Consider the following 26,653-nt stretch of genomic DNA (forward strand, 5'->3'; position numbering starts at 1 on the left):
CTGGGATATGAATGAGATCAATATGACTTGAAATATGAGGCCGAGAAAGCTTAGCAAGCGCATGGGTGACTCCATTGCTATGCCGACGGACATGACTAAGACAAGAACAAGAGAACCGCTCCGAAAGCACTTACACATCAAAAGAAACTGAATGAATCTCCACTGGACCGGCATTCATGCCATGAATTGTCTGAACCACCACCAGCGAGTCACAGTCAAACCATACCTGGTCATAACACAGAGACATGGCCCAAAGAGTAGCGTTGCGAAGAGTCATAGCTTCAGCTTGACGAGCAATAGATGAAATGAAAGGGGAAAAAACCACTTCCTTCCCCCCCCCCCCCCCAGTCGATAAAGAAAACAATGTATCCACGTTACATTTGACCATATCCATAGTCGGGGGGACCACTTGACAGGGGAAGGAGAAACAGAGAAGGAAGGCACATCTCCTTTGGACAGAGGCAGCGAAGAATGACCCTTAAAAGCATCGGAATCCTTGAACTCCCAAAACTGAGTCGAAACCCATGAAACAATACTCAACGGAGTTATCATTTCTTTTTCAAAAATCAACCTATTCTGTGCTTTCTAAATTCCCCAACAACAAAAAGCGATCCATGAAATACCCCGATATTTTAAAGGAATTATTAATGAAAATTAATTACTTTTATTTTATTTTAAATGATTTATTTGATTTAATTTGAATTAATTGTATTTATTTTATTTTTATTTTTTTTATTTGTTTTAATTGAGTGCTTAGATTAATTGATTTAGTTTAATTAGATTATATTTTGTGATTTCAGTTATTGAATTTATATGGTGTTTTGTTTTGTGAAATGATGTGATTGAATTATTTGTTTGAATTGTGTGTATTTATGCTTGTGTGAATTGTTTGTTAATTATTTGTAATTATTAGATTTAATTTAATTAAGTTAATTATTTTATTTTAATTGAATTGGGTTTAAGGGAAGTTGGACTAAAGGATGTGGTCTTGGGCTTGAAGAAAATCTTATTGGGTTAAATAATAAAGGCCCATAGTTATTTGATTACTAGAATGATCATTTTTGTATCCTTATAAATATATGTATTTAATTATATATAAATATACTTAATTAATAAATGTTATGGAAGGATGTATATATAGATATATATTTATGGATATATATATATAATATATGATTTAATTAACCATTGTTAATTATGGAAGATATATATATATATATATATAGATATATATATATATATATAATATAATATATGTTTATATATATTATACTATTTAAAGATAATAATTATTATTTTATTTGGTAATCCTAGTAAGAATAGGATTAAAGGAATTAATGTGTATAAATATACACATAAGGTTTAGGGTTAAAAAGTTTACACGTTAGAAAATAAGGGAGGCAGAGAGAGAAAGAGAAGAAGGGCTGACAAGGAGGAGACCGGATCTGAGAAGGAAGACGTTTGGATTGGAAGACTTAAAGCGTCGGTTTCGTTTCGAAACCTTCAGGCAAGTTTTTCTAACTCTCCTCTTAGAACTCATAAGTTTATCACCTTGAGTATGAATGTTAAGATTAAATTTATTTATTTAAAAATCATTGTTGGATTGGATTAATTAAAAGTATAAAATATTATATTTGCTTTTTTGGATTATTAGATTTTAATTAATAAATATAGGTGTTGTATATATATTTTAAAATCAATCTATAGGTGAATTTATGATCCAAGAGGGTTTATTAGGGTTTCTTTATTTTCTGGGATTTATCTGGAATATTCTGGAATTTTTCTAGATTTTTAGAATTATTTTAGAATGTGTTTTGTATTTTTCCGGAATATTCTGGAATTTATTTTAATTTTTTTATATATATTTTTTTTATGCATTGTTACGTAACTGCTAATGGCGCATCAACTGGGGTGTTATCCGGTGTCCTCACGTACATAGAAAGTTAGAACAACCGCAGATCTAGGCCATACAATTAGTTTGATATAATTGAAATAATCCAGTGTGGTAGAGATACATGGAGATTCAATGCACCATTAATCTAGGCCCTTGGATCGATCTCATCAACAAAGAAGAGTTCCGGTGCATCGCGGCGCATGGAGCTCTATGTGTGTGTGAATCTGGACCGTTGACTTGGTCCAGTCAACATACAAATAATCCAGTGTGACGCAGCTCACTAAAGCCCAGAGTTCTAGCCAACCAAAAGCAGCCACGTCATCCAGAATGAAGAACAGGCGCGTGTACCGCGCGTGGAAGCGCGTGAAGATACCTGCCAGCTTGTGGTGGCGCGTGGATGCACGTGTAATGTGTTTAGGCGCGTGTGGTGGCGCGTGGGGGCGGGTGGAGAGGCGTGTGGGGTCTTGGAAAGTTCCAATGGGGTCCAGTGATGCCTAAGAATTGACTTTAAACTCATTAGGGTCGAAAGCGAACACTATAAGAGAGATTACTAGGGCTTTGAGAGTTGGGGAGTGTTACTACTATATTTAGTAGCATATATTGGAGTAATATAATTAATTAATAATTTATTACGGAAGGAAGTATATATATATATATTGATATATGTGTGTGTGTATATATATATATATATATTTATTGATATATATGTATGTATGTGATTTAAATAATCAAATATTGTTGTGGATGGTGTTACATATGTATATTATACAATATATATATATATGTATATGTATCATGTAAGATTATTATTCTTATTTGGTATAATGTTACAGTTGATTAAATCATATTAGGTTGGTTATTAAATTAATATTATGCGTATGATATGCGTGGGATGTCTATCATCGTTAAGTTTAAAATCGGTACATGATTAAATTGTAGGCATGGATAAGTTGCCATAGGCGTAAATATTTTGCCTAAGTATTTGTATGAATGAAATACATACACAAAAGGCATGGTTGAATTGTTAATTTAAAAGTATAAATATATATACTTAAAGGAGGCATGGTTGAGTTGCCAAGGTATAAATAAATATATTTATAATGGCATGGTTGATTTGCCAAATGTGTAAATAAATATACTTATGGAGGCATGGTTGATTTGCCAATATATAAATAAACATACTTAAGGAGGCATGGATGAATTGCCAATATATAAACAAATATATTTATAATGGCATGGTTGATTTGTCAAAGTTTAATTATATTGTTGTGTGTTAGATGATTAAAATATATCATCTATAATTACTGTTTGTGTAAGTTGGATTAGGATTAGATATTCTTAAAGTAGAATAATCTAATACTTACAGGTTAGTGTATTATTTTATACAAATTAAAAAAATAATACTGGTAGTGACATGGATGATTTGTCAAAGTCTAGATATTGACCATGTGATTTAAATACTTATGATCATTATTGGTTTTGGAATTGGATATAATGTTCTTTTAATTATACTTTATGGTTTAAATTATTAAATTGCTGTCTAGGATGGAGTTAAGGTTAGAGGAGTTTCTTTAAAAGAAATTGTGGATGGGACCAGGTATGATTATTAATTAATCATTGATAATGGTTTTGGAATTAATGAACTTGGTAATAGTTGTGATAGTTATATTGTATATAATTATGTACATTGAAGATAAAGACTGTATTAGGTTTGTTTTGATCAGAGATGATCTATTTATTGGTTTTCAGAGGTCTGGTAGAAAGAACTTGCTCGTAGGGTTTAACCCGCGATTTATTTTTCAGGTTATTAGAAGTTCAAGTCTCAAGGTTGAGGATCCGCAGCTGGAGGACTTATCTATTCTTTCTATTTTATTTCAAAGTAGGATAGTATTACTTTAGTAATTATGAATGAATTTATGGATAGTGGATTTTGGTTAAGGGGTCCTTGAGTTACGGATTCCCGAGTTGTAACCATTGACAAGTTATTAATGGAAGTTTTATTTATTAGTTTTCTTCAGTGTATTATTTATTCTTTTTATTTCTTTTTGTACTCTGTGCTTGTTTAAATACTTTAATTGTTTTGATATCCACTGATTTTGTGCGCGGACTTGATCAACCCGTGTTCCGAAATTAGGGGGTATCACAATCCACCCCAAAGAATCCTGATTAACATGCCCTGGTCCTCCAACCATCAACAATGTGAACCACCATTCCTTAAAGGAGCGTGGAGGATTAGACATAAAATCCAACCTCAGGGGCGAACTCTTCCACACAAAAGCCGATTGAGGATACTGAAAAAACAAGTGCTCAATGGTTTCCTCCCTTAGACCACACCGAGGACACCTAATTTCCACCTCCATACCATGCATTTTAAGGAGAGCACGCACTGGCAGGGCCGATTGACAACATTTCCACAGAAAATGCTAAATTTTAGTAGGGACGTGCACTTTCCATAAACGAGTCCAACCATTCAGATGGGGAAGATCAACATGCCCAGATTACATAGAACAAGGATCTTGCATGCTGGATAGGCGGTTAGCCAGACGATATGCAGAGTTAACAGAAAACCTACCCGAAGCTTCCTCCCCCCAAACCAATAAATCATCCTTAGAGCAAAAAATGAAACTACAAGCCCGAATTTGTGCTACAACAACCGGTGGGAATAAACCATGAAGCAAATCAACGTTCCAACCAGTCCCTGAGGAATTAAGAAGTTCATGCACCATAGTGGGAAAGTCCCCCAACCTCTGGACGAGGCAGAAGGCCAGAAATACCCGGTACCCACCGGTCCTGCCAAATATTAATAGAACGACCATTACCCACCACCCACCGGGCTCCAGAGCCCAAGAGAGACCGTGAAGACCAAATACCTCTCCAAGCCCATGATGGATTTGATCCCAAAGGCACATCCAAAAAGGAACAATTTCTAAAGTATTTGGCTTTGAGAGTCTTAAAAGCTAACCTCTGTTGAGTAGTTTGAAACTGCCATCCCTGCTTAGCCACTAAAGCCATATTAAATGTATCAAAATTCCGAAACCCTAAATCCCCTTCCTGCTTTGCCTTGCTCAAAACATCCCATTTAACCCAACTAATTTTTGCAGATTCCCCATCTGATCCCCACCTAAACTTCCTAATAAATTTTTGCATAGACTCACAAAGCTTCCGGGGAAGCTGAAAACAGGACATTACATATGTGGGAAGGGCATTTAAAATAGCTTTAATTAATGTTGCCTTACCCACAGGAGATAAAAGTAATACCTTCCAGTTTGCCATACGATCAGCCACACGTTCTGTGATATAGTGGAAAACATCTCATTTTGATATACCAATAAGAGCTGGCATTCCCAGATATTTAGCACCCAATCCTTCTTCTTGAATTCCTAACATCTGAGAAATACTAAGGCGATCCTCAGCAGTGGTGTTTGTGGAAAAGAAAATCGAGGACTTAAAGAAATTAATCTGTTGACCCGAGGCTGTTTCATACTGCTGCAGTAACTTTATCAGAAATGCAATCTCAGACCTAGATGCCTGGGTGAAAACGATATAATTATCTGTAAAAAATAAATGTGAAACAGTCGGTGCCTGGGGACAAATACGGATCCCTGACAGAACACGATGCTGTAAAGCAATCTGTAAAGACATAGATAAAGCCTCAGTACACAAAATGAATAAATACGGCGATAAAGGATCCCTTTATCTGAGCCCCCTTGACGGCCGAAACATACCAACCGGTTTACTATTAATCGTAATCAAATACGATACCGTCGAGATGCACGCATGAATAAGTTGAATCCAGTGCGGATGAAAACCCAATTTCACGAGCATTGCCAACAAAAAGGGCCATTCAATTCTATCATAAGCCTTACTCATGTCCAGTTTCAAGGCCATAAAAACCTTTTTCCCTTTAGGTTTATTTTTAAGATAACGCAAAATTTCATATGTGATAAGAATACTAATTATACTAATGTATAAATATAGAGAGGAAGTTTGGTTTTCTCCTGCGGCGGCTAGGCTCTCTTTCCGCTTCTCAGTTTCTCTTAGTTCAGTCATCGGTATTAGTCTGTGCATATGGAAGACCAAAGCTTAGATTGTCGTCAAGACCTCTCAGATCGATCTATGTCATTATTAAGCAGTAATGGTGGTAACAGTTCTTGTCCTTGTGCCGAAGTTGAAGCAGAGGCAGAGAGAACCTGTGCCTTCAATTCTATCCCCGATCTACCCAAAGAATTGATAGTGGAGATCCTTTGTCGATTGCCGAAGAATTATCTAATTAGATCCAAGTGCGTCTCTAAAACTTGGTACTTCTTGATCTCTAACGTCTGTGTTCCGAAACTCTTGATTTCTAATGTTTGTGTACCGAAAATCTCTCCGTCGATGCCTCCTCCGGCTTTCTCTTACACAGATCCATTATTTGCGGTTCCGATTCTGACAAATTTACGGGATATGCTCCATACCCTCTTCCTGCTGATGGTGTTGGATGTGTGGAGTCGTATTTGGCACTATTGTCGTTCGATCACATTGGGTATGATCTTCAGGAATGCTGCAACGGGCTGTTACTATTCGCCCGAAGGTCACGCTCTATTCCTGGTCCTGTAGAGTACTACGTCTGTAATCCGGCGACGAAACAGTGTGTGGCGATTCCGATAAACCCGACCCACCTGGAACCCAAGTTTGCTGTGTTGGCTTTTGATCCAAGCGAGTCCTTGCACTATAAGATCGTTTACGTTTCTCAATCGGATCTTTTTACATGCACCTATAACCTCGCTGACCTGGATATGTTCTCGTCCGATACGGGCAAATGGGTCACCCATGCCGTGCCACTGGACCCTGCAGATGGAGGTTTCATGCGGATCAAACGTGGTGTTTACTTCAGTGGAGTGTTATACTTGTTGGCTTGGGCGGCCTACCTTGTGTCTTTCGACATCAAAATGGGGATGGAGATGGAGATGGGTAATGTGAGTAATCGGGCTATTGACCTACGTGGGAACATTAGACTTGGTCATAGAGCTTCCATTGGCGTATCTGAGGGTTGTTTTTACTACTCTAATCATGACTATAATCATGGAAAAACTTTGTGTATTTGGTCACTCAATGGTGGTGAATGGACTTTGAGGCATAGTATTGGCTTCCCACACTTTTCACCGCATGCTTTTCACCCTACGAATTCTGAAATGATTTTCCTTGGGACACCCTTTTAGATATTCAGCTGTCATCTCAAAACCAGACGATTGGAGGGATTGATTCTTACACTGAAGGATGACAAAATAATGCATTGGGATCGAAAGTGTATTACCTATTCTCGTTGCCTTGTTATTCTGAATGATTTTTTTCCGGCGATGAAATCAATCAATCCAATTTGTAAGTAGCTTATTTCGTTGTTAGAACATTTTTAACCCCACCATTATTATTATTATTATTTTGAACTTTTTCTCCATTCTGAACATTTTTAGTTTAATGGGTGGAGTAGTTTTATGATACTTGTAGAATGGACTTTTATAGTTTGAGGACTCACTTAAATTTAGCAATGTTTTATGGGTATGTCATTGTCAATTTACTTCAATAATTGCATATATGTCATAGTTTTTTGGTCTCTGTTTACCCAGATTGATAGTTTTAATGCCTTGGATTGAGCATAAGGTTTTGCTAGTGGATGCATCAAATAGAGAAGTTCTTTGGGGTGTTTTTTTTCTTTACTGTAAATTACTGACTTCTGAGTTTACAACTTATAACCCTCAAGAGGAACTTTGCTAAATAACCATCACACCAGAGTTAATGACACTAACTAATTCTCTAAAATGTCAATTTCTTACTACTTTGCCATTAAATTTATTATAATTAGGGTAAATTGCTTCCTTGTTCTCTCCTCTCTTTTCACTTTTACCCCGTAAAACCTGAACTGGGTTTTTGCTCACAATATTCGTCGGTGATGGTGACAATTAAGCCTTCTGAAACCTGATTGCTGGAGGTCCCTGTTGATACTTAAGGAAGCAACAAGTACTACTGTTGTGTCATGCAGTTGGAGATATATAATTGGTAGTCTGAATTTTTATTCATGATATTATGAGCTCTTGTCAATGGTAGTGCATCATATAAAATTTAGAATTTGTTTTCGTTTCCTTGGGCATTATCTCCATGAAATCGATGACTGGATCGATTACCTTTACTATGGAAAGGGAGTTCAAAGGGTTGTATTAGACTTTTCATTTGACATCGGATTGGAGGAGATGGTAATTTATGATTTTCCCAGCATGGAAAATTTCTTATTGGGTTATACACCGAGAAATAGCTCATGGTCGTATGAGCGTGAGAGATTATTGGGGATTTGGCAAAGCTGGCAATGATTTTGGTGACGGTGGGGTTGTATAGGAGGTGCATGGTTGTCATAGGTTAAATGGCTATTTCATAAGGATGGCCAACGGTATGGTGTGGACTTAACAATTTCGGAGAGCTTTTTCAGGAGTTGAGAAATAGACAATGTTATGGGGGAAGTTTTTTTCTTTTTCTTTTTCTTTTCTTTTTTATTTTTTATTTTTTTATTGCATTTTACACCCCTAAATTTGAACTTTTTTGTATTTATGCCCATAAAATTTTGAAATTACCTCTCCGCGAAAATTATAAATTCTATATAAATCCCCCCCCCCCATATGAATTTCTAGATCCGTCCCTGGTTGAAAATCAAAACCAACTTATTATTCATGGAGTTCTTAGTGTTTGAAAGTAAAAACACCTAAGCAAGAAAAGTAACATATGGCACATATACATTGACACGTGAAAAAGTAGGACATGAGTACGACTTAGACACGGCTAAATATAAATATAAAATTTTATTTATATACATGCATGGATTAATAGTATGCAGACAATTGCAGAATTCTTGTTTATGATAGGAATATACCAAATATTAACTCTGAAGCCAAAACTTTTTGCATTGGTGCTGAACTTATTACTTACAAGAATTGTGTCATTGACTACTAACTACTTAACTGGTATAATTTTAGCAAGCTAAGGTAAGGGATTCGTTTTTGCCTTGTGTTCTACTGTACAATTTATAAAATCGTCACAAAAATTTTAGCCAACAGGTTAAGTCCTTTGCTAAATGACTTGATAGGGCCAGAGAATAATGCGTAATTTCACCAAAGGAAGGTGCATTCAGGACACATATAATTACAGTATAGGAGCTTATTAGAGGCTTCAAGTCTAGCAGAATTCATCCATCTATGGCATTAAAATTGATCTGAAAAAAGCATGACTCAGTGTCTTGGCCTTTCTTGTTCAAAATGTTGCAGTCCTATGGCTTTGGAAAAAGAAAAAAAAAAGGGGTTAAATTTGATGACTATTCATCTATTTATTATTTTTGAATGAAAGTATGTAAAATTTAACAAAATTATTTAGGTCATTTGTTAGCAATTAAGTTTTAAATTTGATGACTATTCATCTATTGTGAATTTTGAGATTATTTTAAAATAATTTTGTTAAAATTTAATCACTAAAATCTAATTTTCTCTTTTATTTATCAAAAAAAAAAAAAATCTAATTTTCTCTTTTAATTTCCTCCTGTTCAGTTAAGATATAAATTGAAATAGTAGAATTAATTAAAGAAACATAAAAAATTAATTAGACATTTATCAACATTTTTTTTTTTTTTTTTTTTTTTTTTAAAGTTCATCTATCAACATCTTGATGTTGCCACTAATATGTCCAAAATTTAATCTACTGATAAATATAAAAATTATTTTTAACGTATATCAAATTATTAAGAATATATCATCAATGTCCACTCCACTTTCACAAACTAAAGATGCAATAAGCCCACCTAATATATATTAAGCTCCTAATTACACATGGATATAACTTTTAAAAAATTTGCACTCACCTAGTCTATCAAGTTCATTTGGTAAAACGAAATTTTGTGATGAGAAGTGAAAATAAAACAAAGTGGAGTAAAGGAAACGAAAATCTATCGTGCATTTGGTTAGCATTAAATTTTTTGAAGAAAGTTGTGAGAAAATATTATTTTGTTAATTTGGATAAGTTGACAAGAAAAAAATAAAAATAAAAAATAATTCTACTTACCAAAATATCCTTATAATTTTAAATACTAAATAAATAAATAAATTGTGTTAGACGAATATTCTTTATACTCAATTGTTTATTTTAACAATAAAATAGTAAAATATGAATTATTAAAAATAATTTGTTTTCTTGGCAAAGATTATTAAAAATAATAATATAATTATTTAATTTATATTAAATTATTTATATCTAAGACTATATGATCTACATCCAGTTTGTGAAAAGAAGAGAGATGATAGAGAAACCCGTCTTTGAGTTTCCTTTCCAAATTAAATCTCCTAAAATCTTAAGCTTCCATGCCGCATTCATATATTCTTTGGGAGCATATTTAGAGCGTATTGAGTGCATTTTAGCAATTTCCTGAAGAGTTTTGGTTTATTTCATATTCATTGTTCAGATACAGCCAAATGGGTCACCCACGTGGAGCCATTTGACTCTGCAGTTTATGGTCTCAAGTTGATCATGCGTCCGTAATATTTAATAATTGTAGAGACAGTTTTTATTAATTGAATCAACGAACTCGACGATACGGTTTTTATGTGAGAAAATTAACCTTTTAATTTGTTGTGATAAATTTATATAATTGGTTTATTTTTTATAATTTTATTGAATCATCTTCAAAAATTTGAAATATAAAAATATTAAAAATAAATAAATGAATTGTAATTTTAATGAGATATTTTCATAAATTTTTAAAAAATTAAATTACAAAATGCAAATATAAAAAATCGGATTGAAGCACCCAATCCCAATGTTGGTCCGTGTGTCTTACCCGAGTACCGAACTCTTACACATTCGAGCTGGTAGCTTGTTTTCTACTGAGACAGCCTCCCCTATTTATAGCCTTCCTATCTAATCTCTATAATTTTTACATTTTTACATAAATATCGCAGATATTTCCTAATCTTTTAACGATCTCTATACTTTATAAATATTTACTAGTTATGTGTGGAATACTCTATTCCTCTCTACACAAATATGAAATAGTCTAGAATTAATTATAATAAACTCAGTATATAGAGAGTATATTACTTATGTTGCGCAATCTCCTTGCAAATAAATAAATAGTAATAAACTCTTTATTTATAATCAACTAAATTGATGACATTAGTTACAAAGAAGATGCGATTTCAACTAACATATCACAATATTTTAGTTTTTTCAAATTGCTATCGTAGATATATTTTCATATTTTATTTATACATCTGTAACACGTTTGTATAATACATTTTCTCACACATCTAAGAAAAAAAATAAGTAACATCTTTCAATTCTTTTGGCTAATAAATTTTTTAAACTGAAGTATATATTTGTTACGATGAATATAAAATGAATCTTATGAATAGTCAAAATAAAATTGACGTTAATTATAGAAACAATGTAAGATGGGTTAAATGAACACATCTAAATATATTGTGTAATAAGCTTTATACTCTTTAGATTGAGAGGGACGTTCAATAAAATAGTTCTATAAAATAGTTATTAGGCCAGTCACACTATATCGTTCCGAATGTTAGATAGATAGGAAACATTTGCATAAAGTGTAGCATAAGTAAATGTTAAGATGGATGTGTAGTTGGACTAGAAATGATAGAATTAGAATTGATTACATTCGAGAGATGGTTGGAATAGCACCAATTAGAGATAAAATGAGATAAATATGTTAAAATAGTTTAGACATCCTCAAAGAAAACTTTTAATTGCGTCAATTAAAAAAATTGACATAGTTCACATTCACAGTACTAGTAAAAGAAAAGAGGAAGACCAAAATTTATGAGTGATTACCTTCAAAGAATTGAAAATGACTTGGTTATTGTTGTTATATTTAAGTTGCATTCTACACAAGACAGCTTGAACAAAGGACTTAGACTTCAAGGTTTAATACCAAGCCTCAAAGTCTGCCCAAAAGAATTGAAGCATGGGTTAACTTCAAACTTCAAGGTTGACTATGTTCTGCACTATTTACTTTCATCGTGAAGGATAATACTTAAATCCTCACTAATAAAAATTTACAACATACTGATTATTGATTTGAATCAATAATAAATGGATATGTCATCTTAATTACCAAATAAAGATGATGGGTAGATACTTACTTACCAAATCAGAGATCGTGATTTGATTACCATTTATGATTTGGTAATTAAAATAGGATGTGTCAATTTATTATTAGTCAATGGTCATCATGTTGTAGATCCTCATTAGTGAGGACCTAAGTATTGTCGCATTATGAATACAAAGTAGCTTCAACCAATATCTATAAAGTTATTCCGCATTTATGCAACACCTTCTAAATGTTCACCATGAATCCGATTACCAAGGGCTGCATTTGGTTTTTGTTTTAATCCGAAATAAAATAAATATTTTGTTGTATAATAAATTGAATAGTAATCAAAAGTGTGCTTATTGATGTCTATTTGTTGTAAAAAAATTTAAAGCAAAAACATAAAAATATCTTTGGTAACAAAATGTTACAAGTTTAAAAAATATAATAGTTAATTTAAAAATATCATACTAGAGTTTTTCATTTTTTTTTGGTGTTGTTCATTGTTACAGTACCGTTGTTACAATGCAAAAATATGTAAAAATACTAAATTGGGATTTCAACTTTTAATCACAATTTACTAAACATGTTGGCAATGTATAAAACAAAACATTTCTTTTTATTAAACGTGTTTTTTAATACGTTGAAACTCATGTGTAGTTACAATCAGAATTAAAACTTCCAAAATTAAGAGGGAGGTGTTACCCATAAATTACATTTTTATCAAATAGTAGTGTTCCTCTTGACTACACAGTTAAAATATCTACATCAAAAGTAATATATTATGGTGTTACACTATTGATTAAACACTTATAACGTGAACTTGTACTGGAGCATTCTAATCATATACTTGCTCTAAATATCCTACTTGTCATGATAAAAATTGCAAATAAATATCTCTATCACTAGGAGCATGCAAATTCTACAAACTTCTATTATTTATTGTGAGTTCTTCCACCGCGATCGAAATCATATCTTGTCATGCTTTCTTGCAATTCCATCATATGCCTGAAGTCATCACTATTCATGTTGATTGCAAAATTTACTTGTTTGAATTTGTTATTATTTGTTTAGTGGTAAATTTCATACCATTATATTAACCAAATTTGAGGCTTGCAAAAAAGTAAAAGAGGTTTAGAAAGGACCAAATCAAATATAATAAAATAGTTCCCATTTAAAAATAAAAGAAGAAGAAAGGTAGAGAAGAACAAATCAAAGTATAATTTTTAACAAAATCAAATCAAAGAAGGATATAAAAATAAAAATAAAAAGGAAAATAAAGGGTTTGAAATCCAATAAAGATTAAAAAATAAAATTGTGCTTTGTTTGGAACCAAATACTTTTGGGATTTGAAATTAGAATTGAAAAATGAATTAGATTGTAATTAATATAGAATTATATTTTATGTTTGAAATAAAACAGAATTTGTAAAAAAAAAATAATAATAAAATAAAAAATAAAAATTGTATAATTTTAAGATGAGACACGTGAAAATAGTTTATAAGATGAGAGACGTAAAAACGGCTTGTAAAAAGGATAAATACTAGTTAGTTATCAAATTCTAAAAATTTGCAATTTTTTTAAAATCTCACACATTTCAAACACCTGAAATTTTATTTTAAATTCAATTTCCATGAAATCTTCCCATTCCAAATAGTGTAGTGTGAAATTCTATTTTAAATTCAATTTGATGAAATCCTACCATTCCAAACAGTGTCGGGCAGATTTATTTTGTTTGGCCAACATATCTTGTATTTGCGTAATTTTTTATTTTATTTATATATATATATATATAAAGAATCAATTATTAACCTAGAAAAATGTTGTTAAATTGATTGAACAAATTATTAGACGTTTTGCCACATTCATGTGAGTTAAGTTGATTGACCAAATTGATTTAGGTAATGCTGCGATTGCTGGAGAGAGCTGTGTATGGTGCCCTCACCGGAATCAACCGCCGATGGCTGAGCACCACCGTCATGAGCTTCGGGGACGGAATCCATGGCGCGCTGGGCCTACCTACCTCCCTCACGGGCGTCGGCGGCGACGCCTACGAGCCCACACCGATCTCCGGACTCCCACCTGAGGTCTGCAGTGTCAGTGCAGGCCATTATCATTCCCTCGCCGTCACTTCTCAAGGAGAGGTCTGGGCTTGGGGCCGAAACAATGAAGCTCAGCTCGGCCGTGGTCTTCTCGCTCCAAGGTTCTTCCTCCCTCTCTCTCTCCAACATATATATATATATGTGTGCGCGCGCGCGCGTATGGTTGATAATTGATGAACTTGGAGCTAAATTCTGGTTTTGATTGTGCACTTGCGTATTTTTTTTCCTGTATTAATTTAAATTATGGGGTTCAAATTTAATAATGTTGGTAAAATGGTAAGAAAAATTGTTTGTGTAGGATAATCCATCTGGTGATTTCACTATAACTAAGCAAAAGTCCTCCGATTTGATACAAGGAATTTTGGGTTGATATTTTTTTTGCGAGTATTGCATAAAAATGAAAAATATAAACAATTAAGCCTATTTATGCCCAATAAAAGCCAATTTGTTACATATAAGGTTCATTAGTTTTCGTAGGATGACAAAATTTAGTCTATTTTAACAGTATTTTCTGATCATATAGTTTTTAGTATATTTTGTAATTACAATAAATTTGATCAGCAGACATCTCTTATAGATTTATTTGTTCTGTTTCTTACTATCATGAAACTTAGTTCATTTTACATTGAAACTGCCAAATTTTCTAGTTTAGGCAAATCTTTAGAATTGCACGCAACTTGAAGAAAAACATATTGATGAGTTTGGAGGTGATTCAAAAGCCTGTGTATTTTGAGAGACGTCGATTTGTGTTTGAGATGTTCCATTCAAGAATCAAAACTGAGTTATTGAACCATTTTAGCTTTGACCTGTCATGTCAAAACCGAATAACCATTTTAGCTTTGACCTGACATGTCAAAACTGAATTTTCTAGTTGTTCCGGTGGAAATGTTCAAAAACTTCAAACTACCAAAAGGTAGATGTTTCTTTTTCCTAAATTTGTTTCAGAACTTCAACCATCCTTGTTCTCATCTCTTCCATAGTTTCATAGCATGGCTTTGGAGCTTGATGTATAACGGAAAATGTTACTTTGATAAGAAAAGCTTTCATTATGTACGGGCACTCCAGTACTTCCTCTTCAGTTATCCAGCATTTACTTAGTCTTGATGTTCTTGCTGAATAGCTCCGTAATCTAGTGTAATCCATCAAAGTTTGGATACTTCAAACTTGGGAAACCATTCAATCCGAAAGCATTTTTCATCCATAATTTCATGATCTTAAATATTTGGAAGTATGTGTGATATTTGATTCCCTAAACGCTTGTGTTCTCTTTGTCAAAGTCTATAAGTTGAACCAATCATTAATGGCTTAAATTGAAGACTTATCCGTAAAAGTTGATACCTCCCTGATAAAATATAATACAGTGCTTGGCCCATCAATTAGGGGGATTCTTGCTAGAGTTGAGGGGTGTTGAAATAAGTAAGTTACACCATTCTCTAATGGCTTAGCTTTTAGAGTAAGCAGTTGTTAATAATCTTCATAAATAGTTACTTAACAATCCTTCTAACTTTTGATGAGTTCTCCTCCACCGGTTAGGCAATCTGGTTGTCATTATTGATGTGTTGAACTTTATCCAGGTCTTATTATTTCCTTTTTTCTTATTCTAGCCACTTCATTTACTTCTCTTACCATTTCTGCACCTTACATACAATCAAAGTCACTGAATGTATTATATTCAACCTATTGCTATCTCAGTGTCCCTTCCGGCCAATTGACCTTCGAAAATTTGTTTGTTCCAAATCTTCAATTGATCTTTCTAACCAAATCTGTTAATGATAATGATTGAGCTCCATGATCTAACCACCCAGTTTCAAACCTTTATATGCATAAGGACCTTTTTTTTTTGTTTTTTTTTTAGTCAGTCCTAAAGGGATGTAACTTTTTACTTGCCCATAAAAGTACTTACGAGACTATAAACCTTATAATGCCTTCTTGTAAAAAAATGACCCCTTGTTTTCCTAATCAACCCAATTAAAAATCCAATCTAAGTTATACATAACATCGCAGTTTAAAAAATTTATATGCTTTACTGACAAACTTAAATTGTCATAATGAACTAATACCAAATCCAAAAATAATTCTTCTCTTGACCCCATGTGTTGTAACTTATAGAATTAATATACTCCATTATGTTGAGAATTCACTGGTTGATTAAGTGTTATTTGCAACAAAAATAAAGAAAAATGTTGTTTCCGTTCTCACTCTTGAGTGGAGAGTTGAAATTTGTTCCATCTGTATGGATGTAGTGATGGGTACCAGAATGCTCTAAAATATAAAAATAATAAGTATAGATGCTCTGGAGTTCTCATTGAAATATAGCGGATCTATTTTTTACGTGAAAACTAAATTATTATTTTTTATTTTTTCCTTTGTGATGGTTTATTCAGAGAATCGTGGAATGAACCGAAGAGAGTAGAAGGATTGAATCAAGTAAAAGTTCGAGCTGCATTTGCATCTGGTGTCATCTCTACGGCCATTGGAGATGATGGCTCTTTGTGGGTCTGGGGAAAATCGAAGCGTGGACAGCTTGGTCTTGGAAATGGAATTATTGAATCAATATTTCCTTCCAAAGTTGAAGCTCTTTCTGGGGAAGAGATAGTTAAGGTGGTCTTCATGTCATGCTTAAGGTAGAAAAATATAATACATACCACTCACTGATGTTGCAGTTCACCCATGATTAGCCGAGTTGAAGAAAAACTGAGTGGGCTCTTTCTAATATGTCCAAAGTCATATTTTCTGATATGATGGGTGATTTCTTATATTCATCTTTGTTTGGCAGGTCTCACTTGGTTGGGGCCATGCTCTGGCTCAAACGAAGGATGGAAAATTGTTTGGATGGGGTTATTCAGCAGATGGTAGATTGGGACAGATTGGAAAAGAGATCTCTCCGCTTGACTCAAGCGCTGATATTTTAGAAACAACAGAACTTTCAAGTTCAATGCTGGAAGCTGCTGAAAAGTTGGTCCTGGAAGGAATGGAGAAGGAGAAAGACATGCCAATTACCTGGGAGCCTTGTTTAATCGAGGAACTACAGGGTGTTGAAGTTGTAGATGTTGCATGTGGGCTCGATCATTCCTTAGTTCTTTGCCGTAAGTATTAATTATCAACATGCAAGTGCAAATATGAAGAGGGTGACTATGTATTCATGTTAGTTCTATTGTTATATTTCAGGTGATGGCACCCTATTAAGTAGTGGGAGCAATATCTACGGCCAATTGGGCAGAGTAATACAAGACCTGGGAATGCTACCGGTTGACATAAGCTTCCAACCTCTGTCTATAGCATCAGGCTTGGGCCATTGTTTAGCAATATGCCAGATTGCATCACCAGAGGTCACAGGAGATGCCACAAGCATCATTTCATGGGGATGGAACCATAGTTCGCAGCTCGGGAGAGAAGGCCCAGAGAACCTCCCATCATTGGTGATTACGGGGCTCGCAGAGGAAACGCCTATTTCAGTGTCAGGAGGGCGTGCACATTCAATTGCTCTTACATCTAAGAGAGAGGTGTGGGTTTGGGGCTGTGGTAAAAATGGCAGGCTAGGGTTAGGCAGCTCATTTGATATACCTGAACCAACGTTGATTGAATGTTTGGAAGGTTCTGAGGTTCTGCAAGCCGTGACAGGCTTCGATCATAATCTTGTTCTGATTGCTGAATGATGTAGCTTGAAACAATCTCTAGATCTGGTTGCTAAATGATGTAACAGAATTATCTGTAGCTTTACAATTTCTAGAAATAATAGAAGTCAGTCGGTTACAATTTATAGATCTAAATGAAACTGGGGTTCTATTTTGTTTTCCTGGTTTGCATTCCATGGCGCACTCAATCTTCATTGCAATATGGATGAATGTAATTGTATTTGAAGCAATCTGGTGATGCTGCTTTTGATTATGGATCAACTGGCATGAAAATCAGGTTTTCTTAGGTTGATGAGTCACTTTAAAGGGCAGCTACTTTTCAGGATAGCACAGTATATACACCTGGCTGATTGTTCAAACGGGAGACCAGGAGCCGGGATCATCCCGGCGACTTCAGATTGAGATAAATTTGATATAATTTGAGTTTTATATTCCACCATTTCACATCAGTGAGGCTTAGTTTCGATTCTTCATTGCTTGATTAATTGACAGAGTTCTTTTCTGGTTTTCGTGGGTAAATTGTTGGTGGGACAGAATGTCCAGATGTTGTCAATGAGCAGAGCTTGTGAACTCATCTAAAAACTAGATTGTCTACCAAACTGAAGTGAAGAAATTGTCCAATTTGTATCAGCATGGACAAAAAGAAGCTCAATTTCTTGCAAGGACTGAATGCATCACATGAAGTGCTTCATCAACATCAAATATAGCTGCAAGATCTAATGCTTTGCAAGGTTATTTAGATATGATTCAAATGAGCCAAGTTCAGACAGTGTGAGTCCTATCGCCTACCTATTACATTTCAAAGAGGTGCAACAAACATCGAACAGAAGAACCAATTACATTTCAAAGAGGTGGAACAAACATCGAACAGAAGAACCAGACATTCACTTTGGAAACACAATCCCCCGACCAAGCTCTCCTCCTTACTGCGTCGTCACTGTCACAAAACCACCAATCTGGTGCTGGCCCAGATCATGGACTATCAAAATTGGTCCATGCTAATATGAAACTGTCAAATTGATTATGGTGAGAGCCAGACACTTTTGATCAGCCCCTCAAAAGATTAACTGCAGTAGAGCAAGATTTAGAAAATAGTGAGTGTATGAATTCCGGGCTAGCAAAGTAGTATACTTAGGTGTATGGAAGCCTTTTTATGACTATCTTGAGAACATGAACCTCCAAAAGTGGTGCAACAAAGACCATAAAAAACAAGACTTGGTTCTGTAAAACCATGTCAAAGGATAAAAACACAACTAAGAAGCTTGATTTGGAACTCAAAAAACCTTGTGGAAACCATTAAATTCCAGCCAAATTTACAGCCAGGCTTTCAAGGAATGACATTATGCTGTGCCCATGTGGAAAAAAAAGGGTCCAAACTACATCATTTTTTATTGTTTTACAATGGGAAATATAGAAAACTAAGAATGAAGATCAAAGAGTCTCCTATCTTCGGAACAGACCCTTTGCAATGTAACTATATAGAACCTGAAGCAGTGCCTCACAACAAAAATTATGTACTTGGGGTCTAAAAATGCATATAACCGATATATCAACTATATCTATTCCAACAGTCACACAATGCATGTACCCTGTTCAAACATTCTTTAGGTGTTCTCTTTTATATATTGTTTATCATATAGATTGACACCTAAATTAATATTGCATATATTTAATGAAACGGTAAAATAATCAACCACCCAAAACAACACGGCCTTAAATCCCAACTTCCATTAAACATTTTTAGTACCTCAGAAGTTTTCTGGGCTATCATCCAATTGTTTCTCATCTTCGATATCTACCTCCAAGATTTCCTACATAAAAGGTACAACATTTCGACCAAGAAAGCAAGAAACAGTGAATTAAAGCTACCATTTTTCATCATGATGTAGAGATATATACATAGAAGTTTAAAAACTGACTTACAGGAATCCTTTGCTTCAAGTAATTGGCAAGCCTAGCTAAAACAGTGGAACGTTCGTGCCAAAACCGACCTTTAAGACTAATCTTCACAAAGGGTCCATCCAATTCAGCAAGTTTTGCTTCTCCTATAATTTTTTCATCACCTTCATAACTCATTGAGCATATAAAAACAGAAAGAGTACTAGAGTCATATGTACCTTGGAGAATCACCTGTTATGCCAACGTCTGAGCTGTCAAAGATTTGTGGAAACTGCAAAAACACACAATGAATTCATGCATTCATGTTGGCTATTAAGGTATATAGCTTTAATATTTAAATCCTCTAACACGTCTGTGACCTTTTTTTTTGTCCAACATATGTTTCAATTTTAATTATCATGGCATCTTGAGGGTGAGGTTTAAACTCAGATTTTGCCATGTTACTTTAAAAACTAAAGCTATTATAAATTGTACATAACTTTAATAAATCCTCTAACACAATTAGGTCTAGCTGCAGAAGATCTAAACTGGTGCTTTGCATTTATTTATTTTTCACAAATTTAACATACACATTATACAAAACACGAATTGGGTGTTCCTAGTATAAAACACACATATACATGTGTGTGTGTGTGTGTATATATATAATTAAAATATAGAAAATATGATGGAACTTACTTTAAGTCTAGCATCCTCTAAGACCTGTTTAACATTGTCCTCTGTCAAATCTAGTGGTTGAAGTGAGGCTGAAATTAGCCGTTTGGAGACAGCTGTAGATGATGACCTCCTTTTTGTGAATCTGAGCAGAATTGTATGGTGTTGCAAATTTCCATGCTTTATGCCCACCATCTTCATGCTAGTGATCAGAGTGGAATTGATATAAGGGGAAGAGAGGACTGGTGGTGGTATTGATAGATGATGGTGGTGACCACCATAGACAAGCTTTACTGGCATTTTTTTTTTTTTTCCCTCTCTCAGCTTGTGTGAATGCCACTGGAGTCCTGGTATTCTTATCCTCTATCTCTGGGAGAGAGAGAGAGAGAGCACTGGTCCACTGTATTGCCAAGTTTGAGTCAGACTGGTTAAACTAGCCCAACATGGGTTGGGCTTTTGATTGGGTTGGCACTGGAATGCTGAGTCCAATACTGTCGTCTTAAACCCATAGCGAAGCCAAATCCATTTAGACACTGAATGACCCAGTATGGGTAAAGAGTGGGGTAGTCCCAGCAAGAGTTTTTGGCGTAGGAGAAATTTTTAGGATCAGAGATATTAGGTGCACCGTGAGTATGCCCGATGAATGAAAATGACCATAGCAATTAGTTGAAAGTAATTTTTAAAAATAAGTGAGGTTAATTTCATAAAATGAAATATTTACATTGATCGGACAAATTAATGACTTGGTATGCCCGGCACATTGAATATCTTTTCAATTTTTAAATTATTTCAGCCAATTACCATTGAACAAGTTAAAAAATCTTATGTATGTTGGTCACAAGACGATATAATAACTTCTCCTCCTATTTTGATTTTTTTTTTTTTTTTTTTTTTTGTGTGTGAAAAACTGTTCACGGAATAGAGAAAATAGTATATAATAATAATTTTTTGAAAATTTTTTATAATTTAAAAAATAATCGACAACTGTTTCCTAAAAATTCTGTCAAAATGTACCCTTATTTATGGTGCCTTTTTTTTTTTTTTTTTTCTTTTCCTCCTACTATGTTAGACTTCCCTCTCTCTCATCAGAAATTTGTATTTCAAACGAGGGAGCACGAGATATTAAATTAGTGATACACGAAAATTGATTTATTGGATGGATTTGGTCCTTTACTCATCATTAATTTAGTGGAAATTTTTTTTAATATTAATATTGTATTTTACTTTTTATTTATTTATTGGTTTTCACTTGTTGATGAAAAAAATTTCAATCAAGTGGATAGCTAGTATGTACCATGTGTATTAGTAATGCAAGCATGACATTTTTATATTTGTTTAGTATTGAAGGTTGTAACTTGATGATATCTCTTTTATTTTTTATTTTTCACTTTTTAAAAGAGACAATAAGAGTTTGAGTATTAGTAAAGACAAATAGATGCATAAGTTTTTTTTGCCAATAAAATAAAATATAATATGAGCTGGAGAATAGTGGAACAAAAAAGAGAAAAAAGCTAGTGAGCTGACAAGAACGGCTAGGGGAAAAAAGAAAAATAAAAGGGAAATAGGAAAAAGAAGAAAGAGGGAAAGCTTACTTTTATTTGTTATATTCTTGTCCTATTTACTTGTTCATGTATAATTATTATCTATTTTTTGTTTTATGTTAATATTGAGTTATTATATTATATAAATTTATATTGTACTTGATATTGTTAACCAATTTGAATGCATGATTATGAAAATTATTATCTTATTGAAATTATTGCGGGTTCTATATGTTATTGATGTAAATTAATCTATAATTGTAATGAAATATTGATTTGTATATTATTGGGTTAACTGAAAATGAAATTGAGAAGAGTATTTTAAGTTGTGGTATTGGAAATTGGTATTGATTATTATACGAGGGGCACAATCTTCATGTTAACTAAAAAGGTTCCTAAAAGAAAATGAAGACTTATACGAGGAGTGTGGTCGTTCTAAATATGTTGATTATGGAATTTTAAAATTTCTTATAGGTTCTTCTTGCTTGTGGAAGTTCAAAATTATGTAGGCATATTGCGAAAATTTGCAACTAATATATCTTTGCAAGGAAAATATGTTTTTATATAATATAAATACGAATTCATTGAAACAGTTTGATTATTTTAACAAATAAAATAATCTTAGTGTGTGGTGCAATGAATTTGTAGCGTCATTACATCCACATCGGCTCCATAAATGTGGTTCACGCGGTCCAACCAGTCTCACAACTTCCATTACATTCAATCACATTATCTTCAGACTCGTCGTACGCGGATTCATTCGAGAGACACCCCCCACACAAACAATTACATATACCTTACCCTTATATATATATATATATATATATATATATATATATATAAGAAATTAATATATATATATATATATAACAAATTAATGTTTTAAAAAAAAGAAACGAAACTGAATGAAAAAAATAAAAAAGGGGGACCAGCAAACATTTATGGGGCGAGATTAAACAAAATTCACACTAATTAATGTTGATCTTTCAAATTACTAGTAAATTGCAATTTTTTTTTCAAAGAAAAGAGGAAATTATATACCATTAATTAGCAAAATCACTGGCAATGAGATGGTGAACCCAAAAACTTCCCATTCAACACCAAAAACTTTACATTTGATGGTCCATTGCCCTAATTCAGGTGCTTACAAGTTTTAGACAAGAAGTTGAAATATTACTCAGTAAACAATGAAACTATGAGTGCTTGAATCTTATTTAGAGACAATGGCATAATTCATATGCCACCACCCTATTATAACTCATGAACGGGATGTCGAGTGTTCAAATCTTGATAAAAACAATATTGTACAAAAATATAAAAAGGGAGGATGGTATATATATATATATGATAATATAATCGTATTTAAAGCCTCTTACAAGTTACAATAAACTGGATAGAAAGAGAGAGTGTTATCCATGCACTTAGGAAAGCGTGGCCTGCCTTGACGGGCCTTGAATGCTTCACCACCTACCTCACCAAAATCCCATTATTAAGTACTGAAAGGAGCGCTGCTCCACCAGTACATCACACATTTTTCCTCTACCGAAGCAACACCCAAAAGAGAGAAAGTTTAGAGAGAGAGAGTGTGTGTGTCAAACAAGATGGAGAAAGTTGGAGCAGTAGCTGCAGCAGGAAGCTCACCAATGGATACGTTTCCGGCAAGGGATGGAGAGGTTGCTGGTGAAGGAGGAAACACCTGCTTGCGCACCGCCGAGACGTTGCTGCGTCTTTTGCCAATGGCTCTTTGCGTTGGAGCACTTGTGGTCATGCTCAAGAATTCCCAGACTACTACTGACTTTGGTTCTATCTCCTACTCCAACCTTGGAGCTTTCAGGTAATATATATATATATACATATATATGTATGTATGTATATATAATTATCATGTCACTCTCTCTCTCTCTCTCTCTCTCTCTCTCTCTCTCTCTGTATGTAATATATGTACACACACAAACATACACAAGTGCCAAATCCAAATCATTTTTTTGTCTTCATATAGAACATTCATGCCCAGAAACAATTATGACCTATATATGTATATGAGGTCACACAAAACATTTCTTTCAAGTGTGTCAAAAATCATCGTAACGTCACTGTATTTGGCCTGCTATTTTGAAACAAATATTTGGATAGTAATAGTCTATAATTAGTGAAGGCTTGGGATCATGACGACCGCGTCGTAAAATTTCTGTTGAGTGCTAAAAAACACAGTTTAATGCCCTTTTTATTAAGATTCATAAAACAGTGAAAATGTTCTAAAATGTTTCAAGACAGAACTGACTTGGACTAATTAATTGATGCTTCTTAGCCAGTAATTTATACTCACTTAATAATCCATCCATATCCAATGAATCTAAATAAATAATTGATCAAAATAATTTTTGATACACTTGTTCCATCCAATGGATCATCCACCTAACATAATAACTAAAGTAGTAGCTAGACTTCATTTTCACACACTCAAATGAATACTCACACTCCTTTTCATTTTGAGCATTTATTTTTATTTTTATTTTTAAATTTTTTTTCTCAAAAAGTTAATATTAATCACTTTAAACTATAAGATGATTTGCAAACTTCGGATGAACGGGCACGTAACAGCCCGAAAATCACTTTGATTCAAACCAGATACCTAAAGAAGGTACTAGCAAAGGCCTTATTAGTCCAAGCGCCGTCCAGACTCGAGCTTTGAGTAGTTTGTTTATTAATTATGCATAATTCAAGTGCAGTGTGGTCCTACCCCCATGGACCTACACAAAGTACATAAATAGATAAATAAATAAAGTAATGGTTAGAAGCTCCAACAACACGAGAGGAGAAAAGTCCTATTAGTGGACTCCACTGCAGGTGGGGACACTAAATACTATCCACTCGTATGATGCTCATAAATGGGATGTGGAATACATGAAAGAGTACTAAATTAAATTAACCCCATTATTATTTTTTATTATTATTATTTTCATATCAGTTTAAGCTTTTAGAACATGCAACAACTATGATCAAGTCTGATTTCTCATTACTCAGGTATTTGGTACATGCCAATGGCATTTGTGCTGGATATTCTCTTCTTTCGGCCATCGTTGTAGCCATGCCTCGCCCCTCCACCATGTCCCGAGCCTGGACTTTCTTCCTCCTCGACCAGGTTAGCTGATTTGCATCCCATGTTCTGTTTTTACATTATATATACATATATGCAGTTGTAAACATATCGTAATACTCGTGTATATGCAGTTGTTAACATACGTAATACTCGCGGCTGGTGCTGTGTCGACCGAGGTAGTGTTCTTGGCCTACAAGGGAGACCAAGCCACCACATGGAGTGAAGCCTGCGACACCTTTGGTGGTTTCTGTCGGAAGGCAACGGCATCCGTAGCCATCACATTTGTAGTAATACTTTGCTATGCAGTGCTTTCGCTCATCTCTTCCTACAGACTTTTCAGCAAATATGATGCACCCGTTGGCCACAACAGCAAGGGCATTGAGATCGCTGTCTTCCATGGCTGATCATCTTCTACCCTTCAAATCAACAATTAAGTTTCTAGTAGTTTTTATGTAACAATATAGAAAAAATATATAAATAACGTGTAAGCATAAGATGTGTGTGTTTTACGGTATGTTTTTCTGGTCATGAAGGTGCTTGTTTGAGCCTGTTTTGTAGCCTGATCTCATGACCACTTGATGTCTGGAGAAGAAGATAACATCATATATTATGTAAACATAAGTCGTTTGCTTCTCGTAATGCCTAACTTGAACTTGTTCTTCAAATGATTTTAGACTTGCATGATCAACGCAATCATTTTAAGATGGAGATTTAACCATGCTTGGTCATGGATCAGAATCCATATTTAACAAATGAAATGATTAAACAATGAATAATGCATGATAAATAGTTCCACAATTTTTCTACGTCATTTATATAAGAAATATATGCAAACAATCATGTGTTTGTTGCTCTCCCGGGAAAGTTATGTAAAGGGCAATAAGACGTCTGTTCCAAACACATCCCATTTACCACAATGCCATCATATTATATATGCAAACGCATGTCGTACCAGACACGGCGCATGAGACACAAAAACTTGAATTATATTACTTGATCCTATCAATGGAAGACGAGTAGTACGTAGCTGTGACCATTCATGTAATCCAATGATACAGAAAATCGATCACCTATATATACTAGTCTACTATATATATATATATATATGTTTAATAGCTAATCCGTGTCAACTTGTATGGAGACCTAGCTAATCCGTATTGACTTGTATGGAACGAGGAGACTTGCCCTCTTATCTTCAGCGTGCTTCTTCATACAAAACAACTGCAGCAAACAAAAGCAATTAGTGTTAAAATGGCACAACTGCTACAAAGAAAAGCAATTAATGTTAAATGGCAATGCTTAAGGGATATAAATTAAAAATATTACTAATCCTCCAGCCTACCAAAACAAAAACAACCACAAGGACCCACCAATTAAATTCAATGATACGGGAGACTTCCAATACTGTTGAACTTTTTCTACGGAATTCACATATAATATTATTGATGTGAATAATGGAGAGGAAAAATGATTTGAAGGCCAATTAGTTGCACCTATTTGTCAAATTGATAAATTAAGGCTATTAATGACCTAAAATGGGGGAAGAAGAGGTCGGGTTCTCACTTTAAGTCATCAATGATCTTAATTAATTCACTTTGACAAATAGACCATACAGCCTGCCTAAATATATGGAGATAGATGAACCAATACTATATACTTAACATAATCATGTTTGCAAGGTCCCGATCCTTTATTCAAGTTGCCAAATCAA

At 34.0% G+C, this 26,653-nt stretch overlaps 5 protein-coding genes across 6 annotated transcripts; 3 read left to right on the forward strand and 2 right to left on the reverse strand.

Moving 5' to 3' along the window:
• Window positions 1-4,609: 4,609 nt before the first annotated feature.
• LOC132309686 (uncharacterized mitochondrial protein AtMg00310-like) lies at window positions 4,610-5,167 on the reverse strand. The gene is made up of 2 exons (XM_059807973.1): window positions 5,153-5,167; window positions 4,610-5,065 (listed from the first exon to the last, which is right to left on the reverse strand). Exons 1-2 carry the CDS (start codon window positions 5,165-5,167, stop codon window positions 4,610-4,612), a joined length of 471 nt encoding a protein of 156 aa, XP_059663956.1.
• A 795-nt stretch (window positions 5,168-5,962) lies between these two features.
• Window positions 5,963-7,092, forward strand: LOC132309687 (uncharacterized). The gene is made up of 2 exons (XM_059807974.1): window positions 5,963-6,174; window positions 6,297-7,092. The coding sequence occupies exons 1-2, from the start codon at window positions 5,963-5,965 to the stop codon at window positions 7,090-7,092; spliced, it is 1,008 nt and encodes a 335-aa protein (XP_059663957.1).
• Window positions 7,093-13,842: 6,750 nt separating this feature from the next.
• Window positions 13,843-17,908, forward strand: LOC132307534 (ultraviolet-B receptor UVR8). Its single transcript, XM_059805331.1, has 4 exons — window positions 13,843-14,214; window positions 16,498-16,714; window positions 16,890-17,199; window positions 17,282-17,908. Exons 1-4 carry the CDS (start codon window positions 13,916-13,918, stop codon window positions 17,767-17,769), a joined length of 1,314 nt encoding a protein of 437 aa, XP_059661314.1. The 5' UTR covers window positions 13,843-13,915; the 3' UTR covers window positions 17,770-17,908.
• Window positions 17,909-18,468: 560 nt separating this feature from the next.
• LOC132307535 (uncharacterized) lies at window positions 18,469-20,668 on the reverse strand. Of its 2 annotated transcripts, XM_059805332.1 has the most exons (5): window positions 20,326-20,659; window positions 19,879-19,918; window positions 19,672-19,793; window positions 19,496-19,559; window positions 18,469-18,815 (listed from the first exon to the last, which is right to left on the reverse strand). In XM_059805332.1, the coding sequence occupies exons 1-4, from the start codon at window positions 20,599-20,601 to the stop codon at window positions 19,497-19,499; spliced, it is 501 nt and encodes a 166-aa protein (XP_059661315.1). In that variant the 5' UTR covers window positions 20,602-20,659; the 3' UTR covers window positions 18,469-18,815; window position 19,496. The 2 variants fall into 2 exon arrangements, with proteins under 2 accessions (XP_059661315.1, XP_059661316.1); XM_059805333.1 differs by lacking the exon at window positions 19,496-19,559 and having other exon boundaries at window positions 20,326-20,668.
• Window positions 20,669-23,307: 2,639 nt separating this feature from the next.
• On the forward strand, window positions 23,308-25,607 carry LOC132307536 (CASP-like protein 2A1). Its single transcript, XM_059805334.1, has 3 exons — window positions 23,308-23,676; window positions 24,867-24,984; window positions 25,074-25,607. The coding sequence occupies exons 1-3, from the start codon at window positions 23,444-23,446 to the stop codon at window positions 25,344-25,346; spliced, it is 624 nt and encodes a 207-aa protein (XP_059661317.1). The 5' UTR covers window positions 23,308-23,443; the 3' UTR covers window positions 25,347-25,607.
• The last annotated feature ends 1,046 nt before the right edge of the window (window positions 25,608-26,653 follow it).

Source organism: Cornus florida, unplaced genomic scaffold (genome assembly GCF_030987335.1).
Source record: "Cornus florida cultivar Cherokee Brave unplaced genomic scaffold, ASM3098733v1 CherokeeBrave_3.0.0_Hap2_Chr05, whole genome shotgun sequence".
Classification (NCBI taxonomy): Eukaryota; Viridiplantae; Streptophyta; class Magnoliopsida; order Cornales; family Cornaceae; genus Cornus; species Cornus florida.